This window comes from Humulus lupulus, chromosome 8 (assembly GCF_963169125.1).
Source record: "Humulus lupulus chromosome 8, drHumLupu1.1, whole genome shotgun sequence".
NCBI lineage: Eukaryota > Viridiplantae > Streptophyta > Magnoliopsida > Rosales > Cannabaceae > Humulus > Humulus lupulus.
Window position 1 is genome coordinate 32348289 of NC_084800.1, and position 8577 is coordinate 32356865.

General features: G+C 34.6%; 1 protein-coding gene across 1 annotated transcript; it reads right to left on the reverse strand.

The window, feature by feature from the left end:
- Positions 1-203: 203 nt before the first annotated feature.
- On the reverse strand, positions 204-5437 carry LOC133796676 (replication factor C subunit 4-like). Its single transcript, XM_062234294.1, has 12 exons — positions 5237-5437; positions 5052-5130; positions 4884-4963; positions 4189-4311; positions 4025-4094; positions 3860-3933; positions 2752-2872; positions 2576-2638; positions 1633-1692; positions 890-1015; positions 735-818; positions 204-417 (listed from the first exon to the last, which is right to left on the reverse strand). Exons 1-12 carry the CDS (start codon positions 5278-5280, stop codon positions 313-315), a joined length of 1029 nt encoding a protein of 342 aa, XP_062090278.1. The 5' UTR covers positions 5281-5437; the 3' UTR covers positions 204-312.
- Between the last annotated feature and the right edge of the window lie 3140 nt (positions 5438-8577).

The window sequence follows — 8577 nt, forward strand, 5'->3', positions numbered from 1 at the left end:
ATTTTCTAGAAGGCCGTGATGAGATATTAGACAGCTATTAGTAATGGTTATGTATTTTGGAACAGTCTCAGATGGCTTATGGGAAAACTTACCATGTTTGAGGTATGAAGCATCAAGATGGCAAACCAAGATTAGGTTGGTTCTAGGGATCTCAGAAACTCGCACAAATCATAATAATTGAGACGTTGAACATGTCAACAATCGATTGGAATGAGGCATTGTTTCACCAAATTAGATAATTTTCAGGCAATTGAATAAGTTGTTTCTGCAAAATCTCACTAAATGGTTACCTGGTTCTAGCATCTCAAACACCTAATTGCTATAAGAGAACTCTTGCGGCATGTTACAAAGAGCACGCATTGTGTTGCTAGCCACATCAAGTAGTTGCAAGTACTCATCCCCACCGTCAACAAGACACTGCAATCCACAAGACAAGTAAAATTGAGTACTAGCACATATTCTTTGTTCAACATGTCTTATTTCTAATTAACTTGCTAACTAAAACAAAAGAGGTTAAAAAGAAGCCACAGTGCCCTTTACGTAATATCTGAGAAACCCAAAGTCGATGTAAGGTTGTTTTGTTACAAAGCAAGGAAATTGACTTTAAAAGATATTTCAAATTGATTCTAAACTTCATGTGATGAAAATGTAAAATACTGTACTTAGAAAATAGAATAATGCCATATAAATCATCATCCTGAGAAGCAAAAATAAGCTATTCTCAAAGGGCTAACCTTATCTGCTTCGCCCAATTTCTTGCATATTCTAGACTTCTGTTCATCTGATACATCAGCTGCTTCTACAACCATGTCAAATAACTGGAAGCAACATAATGTTAGTATGACAGACGAGCGGCTAATGCATAAACAAAAACAATAAATATTTTGACCTGTGAAAGCATCTGAGAGACAGGATATCCCTCCGCAATAATGTTATTGACTTCCTTATTTGCATAATCAAAGTTACCACTCATGCAAGCTGTAAAAACAGCCTCAACAACCTCGAGTGGGATGACCTGAGAATGGGCGTCATAAGCCAGTATAAGTATATCGTACATCAAATAATAGAACATAAAAACTATAAAAAGAAAAGTTGGAGTTTTTTTTTTAATAGAGAAAAGAAAAAAGCCCCAAGAATTTAATTCTCTTTCGTTGCTGTTGGGTTACCAACTTACAACTTAACAAGTAAAAATGCCTGCAATAGCACAAAAAATCTCTTAGATGTCAAGAATGCCTAACTTTTCATTGCAACATGTTTATCAATATTGAAACGTGTTGCCATCAAAAACATCTTCTCTTCAAGGGATCAAAATACCATTTCTTACAATTACATACACTTGAATGCACAGACACAAGATTAGATTACCAGTCGCACCATAATACAAAAGTGAAACTAAAATACAATTTTTCTTCAACCTAAAATACAGTGTATTTCATTTTAAGATCTTTCAATTATAACTCCTTATCACATGTTAACAGCAAAGTTAACTAACAGAAATAACCAAAACTCTTCTCCAAAAAGGTAAAATTAACAAGGAAGAAAATATATATTTATATAAAACAGATCTCTTATTTTTTTATGAAGATAAGAAAAAGATTTCAAATTTAAACAGCATGCAACGTTTTATCTCACCCCAGAAACACCAATCAGATCCCTGGAAGAAATTGATGATCCAAACAAGCGAGCTGCTGACTGCAATTTCAACACAAAAAGTAAGATTTCAATCAGAGATGAGAAGCTCAGCCAAATAACTGGGTACTACCGGCATTGTCTATAGGATTAATACAAAAGGAAAAAGAAACGGTGTGTACGTGTGGGTGTGTAAAACCAAAAGGAAATATAATCCTAATAAATGGAAACACAAAAGAATAGGAGCACATCCTTACATATATGGCAAACCACCAAACACCAATGCTCAACGTGGGAAACCATACTTGGTGATTGGTTTTGGGTAATCATCCTAGAATGTTCGAATATAAATTTTCTGTTCCCAAATTACATGTCTACTCCCTGTCCTTCCACTTAAAATTTGATGATTCATCATTTTTGTATGGAAGTGGGGATTTAAATAAACATGTGAGTGAGTAAATTTAAGTAAATAGCTGATTTGTCAATTTTTAAATGGTAGGACAGGAAGGAAACTAGTAATTTGGAGACAAAAGATTTTTATTCAGATTATCCTAGAATCATCATGGAATTCTGTTAATCACCCTAGAATGCCCTAAAATTATATTTATTTGGAAAATGAGAATAAATTAAGGGAGAGTGTATGAGCAGAGGTAAGCCTAGTCTGACTGTCTTGAGTAATAGCTTTGGCCTTTGGAGAGAAACCAGTCTCTCAAATTCCTAGTAAGTTTGTGTTCCTATTTCTATAAAAATCACTCTCATTTCCTATTATCTAGTGTATTTTCTTATTTGAGCTTCTGTCGTGTATCAGTATACTAGTAAAGTAATATCTCAGTTTTATTCCATCCAAGAATTTGGAGGTGTATGCTTGATACTACAGCTATGGTATTTGAGAAACTTATATATTCGAATAGACGCATAATTTGGAAAGTTAAACAGAATCTATTACCTGCAAGTATGTAATAGCCCGGCGAAGATCACCTTGTGAAATAGAACTTAGAGTTGAAAGAGCCTGCAAAGGCACAGTACAGTTTGTGACATAGAATTAAAAATTTATGACTAACCCACTCATTGATTTTCAAGTCCATGATTTCTAACACAAGCTTTTAACCCTTTGTATCACACCTCTGAATCCAAATTCAGACCTTCTTCATTGCAAATGTACAATACACGACTAGTCATGACTTCTTCTGAAAGTGGCTTGAACCTGAACTTTGCACACCTAGATGCAAGAGGCTCTATGATCCTACACAAAGATGATTATCTACATTAGCAATAGAATAGTCAATGAATCTAAATGTAATCTGAGGATAAAAAACAAAAACTTTTACATACAATTTGACTTCCCCCTGTTAAGTTTGATTTGACAAGCTTTCACACATGAAAAAATAAAATATTAAATTAAAAAAAAAACTCAATTCCTATTTTTTCTTTTCGTTACAATTCCCAATAGCACCAGCGTTGATATATTAAACTTTGGCTCCATATGACTTTGATAAAAGAATCAGCTTCAGTTGTTGATATTATTCCACACTAACAACCAGCGTATTAATTCAGATTAAAAAAAATAAACCAGCGTATTATTTATATGTTAAAAAACTACCATAAATAGAGGATCTTGGTGTCTATAAAATGAAAATATAAGTAAAAGAGATATAGGAAGTTAGGATAAAACTGTAACAAGAGTAGAACATGTCTGACATATTCGATTATTGTGAAAATCAGAAACATCGTAAGAGTAAAAACTAATGTAGGAAATCAAGCTAGTTAATTGTTGACAGATGTTGACAACCAGGAAATTTATGTCAAATTGTTGTTTCAGTTTCCTAGTCTATAGGAATTCCTACTTATTGTATTTAATTTTGAATATAAAGGGGCTTAGATGTATGTTGTATATATAGCCTTGTTCTATGTTGTAAAGAAGATGTAGAAATGAAAATAAATTCTCTCATACCATTTTCTTCAACTAATAATAAACAAATAAATCATTTATGAGAATATGAAACTATTGTTCTAAATTTCATTTCAAACTAGGTAGATTGTTAATCTCACTCTCAAGTTATAATTCATAGGTGCATGAAAAGTTATTAAGGATGCCATGACAGCTAAAAGGAATCTCTCCAAACAAAACAAGACCGCCGTGCGGTATCAAAAGATTTGTCACAGAAACTATTATATTATACAAAATCATATTATGTCAAATTTATTCAACTATAATATCAGTACGCCGTACCTGCTGATGTAATTACATATGAAAAAGAACCTTGTGACTCTGGAATAAGTTTCCATTGTACGTCTAAGGGCATTCTGTACAATAGATACAATCATACATTTAACATGCCATCACTTAATACTTCTTGCTGAAAATACACTAGGTGGAAAAGAGATAGAAATTTGCCTGAGCATCTTCAGTCATGGAATCGGCCTCATCAAGGATAATGATCTTATAAGGTGGACAAGGGTATCCCCTGAAGTTGTGCAGTAAAATAGATCTAATATCTTTCTTAGATAAGAACATGCAAAACAAAACATATAAAGCAAATTCTAAACAAGATAACAGACCCTTGACGTTGGCCAGAGCCCACAGCAACAGCGGCAAAATCTTTGATTTTTGTCCGAACAACATTGATACCACGGTCATCACTTGCATTGAGCTCCAGCACTCTAGACTTGTATAGTTCAGGTCTAAACCAAAAAGTCTCCGGTAAGAATCAAATAAACCAAAGATCGTTCCAAAAAATTCTTACCCCATTTCTTTGTTAGTATGATGCAATGATAAGAACAATATAACCCCCATCACTAACTTCTAAAGTGACAGAAGAATAACGACTTTGAGGAGAAAATAACAACACCCTTTTTTAGGTTTCTTTTTTTCACTAATCAACTTTAAACAAAAACCTAAAACTTGAGTGATTATAATTCAAGTCAGCGGAAAACTACCAATGTGTAAATTTATAGGAAAGAAAAAACAATAATATATAACAATGCAAGCATTAAGAAATTATTGAACCCGATATCAATTTTTCAGGAATTAGAACAATTCCACAAAATCACAAATTTGAATCACATTACACTAACAAACAAGACAATTTCCCATAACCAGCAAAACAAGAATTATAAAGTCAAAAGAAAGAGTTCTAAACCCATATTCCCCATTCTTGAAAGAACAAAAAAAAGGCCACAGTTCAGTAACCCGCAAAGCAAAAGCAAAACGTGAATTATAAATTCAAAAGCAAAAGTTCATAACAGATAACTACCCAAAAAGCTGATGAGCAATGGCGAGAGCGGTGGTGGTTTTTCCGGTACCGGGGGGACCATAGAAGAGCATGTGGGGACACTGGAAAACCCGGAAAAAAAAAAATTTAATTGATTTTTGAACAATAGGGTTTCTGTAAACTGAACCGATTGAAGCTTAAAGGATTTACATTAGTGGTTTCGAGGGTGTTGGTGAGGACCCGGACCACCTCATCCTGGTGAGCCACATCTTTTACTTGCTTAGGTCGACTGGCAACAACGAAATTGAAATCAAAAAGATCATTTTAAAATAAAAAATAATAATTAATTAAAAAAATAACGAAAAATATAGAATTGAAGATGGAAGAGAGTGTACTATTTCTCCACCCATGGCTGAGAGCTTTGCATCACTGTAGCCATCTTCTTCTTTATTCTCTGCAAATTGATCTCTATTCACTAGCCCTCTGCACGCTTTACAGGGCTTCCGTCCTTTCTATTTTTTCCCGCTTTCTTTTTTGTGCGCTACCTAAAGGAACAAGTAAAAATTAATTAGGTATTTTACTTTACTCCCTAAACTAAACCAAATAGCTAATTACAGTATAAGTCCTCAAAAATTGCATTTTAACAATTAGATTTTATTTTTCTAGTGATTCAGTCTGGTAACGAAGGAGTTACTGTTTTACCAACTTGACTATTTTTTTCTGAAAAAATAAATAAATATTAAACTGTTATATTTTTTTTTGGGAGAATAAATATATTTTATATGCGAGTACAAATTAGGGAGGGATTTCTTCTAGCCAACAAAATTCATTGTCTAGCCAAATAGCATGCAAATATATTCTTGGAAATTAGATAAAAGAATTTTCATATCAAAATGACTAATACTCAGATAAATTTATTCAGAAAGCATAATATAGGGAGTACAAATTGGGGAAGGGATTTCTTCTAGCCAACAAAACTCATTGTCTAGCCAAAGAGCATGCAAAGATATTCTTGAAAATTAGACAAAAGAATTTTCATATCAAAATGAATAATACTCAAATAATTTAATAGGTTGAACTATTGTTTTAAACCAAAATCAATTGAAGAAAAATCAAAGAAATAGTCGCAAGAAGAATATCAAATGTTGAGCATAGAAAAGTCTCTTTTAGTTTCACCAGAACTTATGCTTGAAAAGATGATAAGTAAACATGCAACACAAACCAACAAATATAAGTAACTTCTTAAAAGTAAAATAAAATAAAATAAATTTTTTTAAAATATAGGAAATCAAGTCGAAGTTTCATCCTTTGGTTTTCTCTCGAATCAAATTTTAGAAATAAAATTAGTTTTTAAGTTTAGGGGTCTAATCAAAGGCTATTATTTGGTTAGACCCCATTAATTTTGTCTCGAGAGATTAAGAGTAATAAAGTAACAAAACAACCACATCCAATAATTAAAAATAATCAATTAAGATAGCTAAAATTCATTTTGACCCAAAGTGAATTGAAGGAAGTCACTAGCAACATGATTACAGTTTTATAATAGGCAATCTTGTGTGTTGACTACCAATTCATCCAGCCTATAAACAGGCACAAAAAAAAGCCTACAAACAGGCACAAAAAAAAGCCTACAAACAAGCACAAGCAAGCCTACAAACAGGCACAAAAAACAAGCCTATAACACATGCACACACAAGCTTACAAAGATGCACAAGATATGTGAGAGATAGCATATACTCAATTTAGGACTTAAGGAGATACATACCTTTTGGCTTTAACAATATCCAAGAGAAAAACTAAGATTCTTGTACAATGTACCTATATAATTTAAATAAAGAAACTACAGAAAACATAATTATAAAATAATCACTCCTAATAATAAATGAACGCCCTGGTTACCCCAGGACAGTTACGGTGAACCGAAAATTTGACCCGCTACCCGATTCCTTTGGTTAAAAACGTGATCTAAGTGTTATTATCAGGTTAAGGTGAAAAACCAACAAAAATGAAATGATATATTTTATTGAGTACATAAAATTGTTCATGGGCCCATAAAAACATTTACAAGTTATTTACAACTCAAAATGGTCATTACAGTTTCAAATTACAAACCCGCCGACCTAAGCGGCAAAAATAGGGTAAACCCCCTAGTTTCTCTGAGAACTCCTTGGCCGTGGTCGTCAAGCGGCCGCACATGTACACATCACCACCTAAGCTCTCCACTCAAGGTTGGGTGAGCTTTTCTTTCCCTTTACCTGCACCACATAGCACCCATGAGCCAAGGCCCAGTAAGAAAACACAATAAAGCATGATATAATATCAACAATGATCATAATAATCATTCAAGACCATCAGTCCAAACAAATAGGTGGCAGTCGCAAAAGTCACTAAATTGGGTCTAGCTCCCTTTAGCCTTGTGACGATAGGGTCACCGGGGCTTAATAGATAAGTGAACTTTTATTAGTTCGAACAGGATAGGTGCACGGTGACTAGTCACCAATATAACCTTCCTCATGACCTTAGAGTCATAGCCCTGGAACAGCGTTCCCTAGTCATGTGACAAACAGTCACCTGGGCCTTTGGCCCTGGCCCTAGTAACTAGTCTTAGACTAGACAAGCGCTTATAAGTTCGTCGACCTTAGGGTCGGTCCAGCGTTAATGCCTTAGAGCCATTCGACGCTGATATCGATTAGATCTAATCTTCATTTGGCTCGGCGTTCATGACGCTATGCCATTTCTGACTCTTTAGGTCAGTGTCCCTGACTAGTCAGTACATATACAAGTAAACAACAATTGCTAGCATTTAATAGGTAATCCATGTCCACATTTATCAATCAACATGCCTCAATACAAACATGCATGTCATATATACACAGGGTGCAGTTTTCTTACTTCTGGTTCGGGTGAAAATTTAATATAAGAACGACCCTTGAGAACGATCGGCCTTTTAATTCCTTGACGGTCACCTGGTCATAACCAAAATATAGGATTCATCAATAAAATGAATAACAAAGGTTCCCAAACCAAAACCTAGCCTCCAAGACATCGAATCCTACTAAACCGGGTAGTAGGATCGATCCCGAGGCCTAAGGCTTGAATCCCCAAGCTAAAAACTCATTTCTGGCAAAAAATGCCTCGAAGGGTCGCAGCCCTCCCTAGCCGCGCCGCGGCTCGCCCCTCAGACAGAGGCAGCTCTTCCCCAGCAACCAGCGTGGGCCGCGGCTCACCATAGCCGTGCCGCGACTCTTTACTGCAAAACAGCACGAAACCAGTTTTCCTTCCCTGCATTTTTCCTTGAAACCAACCCTTCAAACCAATCCCAAACATCCAATTCAACCCCTAATGTAATGACTCAACTACTCTAGACTTTGGACCATTAACAAAAACTATACATAGACACTAATTTTTAATCAAACTTACAAGTGAAATAATCATTACTTCATTAAAACTTGTAAAACAAATGTTAAACTACATAAAATTTAAAGTAGGATATGGGATCCCATTGTTTTAAAAGAAAAACATAACATAATTGTAAATAAAATTGATTACATAATAAAGTGCGGAAAAATACATATAAAACCATAAGTAAAGAAACTTCATTCTCGAATCGAACTCTCGGCCCTTCGATTCCATTCCGCCTCAATACACATCCCCAAGCTACCAAGAACCTTTCCCGCCACCAAAGCTATTTTCCTGCACATATAAACATAAAGGAATGAGCCTAATGCCCAGCAAG

What these genes read in the sequence shown, in the direction of transcription:
- LOC133796676 (XM_062234294.1), bottom strand. Translation starts at nt 5,280, where the DNA reads ATGGCTACAGTGATGCAAAGCTCTCAGCCATGGGTGGAGAAATA. An exon ending in ATATGTAATTACATCAGCAG is followed by an intron (nt 2,873 to 3,859) that starts GTACGGCGTACT and finishes ATCTTTGTGTAG; the next exon opens with GATCATAGAGCCTCTTGCAT. An exon ending in AATTGGGCGAAGCAGATAAG is followed by an intron (nt 418 to 734) that starts GTTAGCCCTTTG and finishes TGTGGATTGCAG; the next exon opens with TGTCTTGTTGACGGTGGGGA.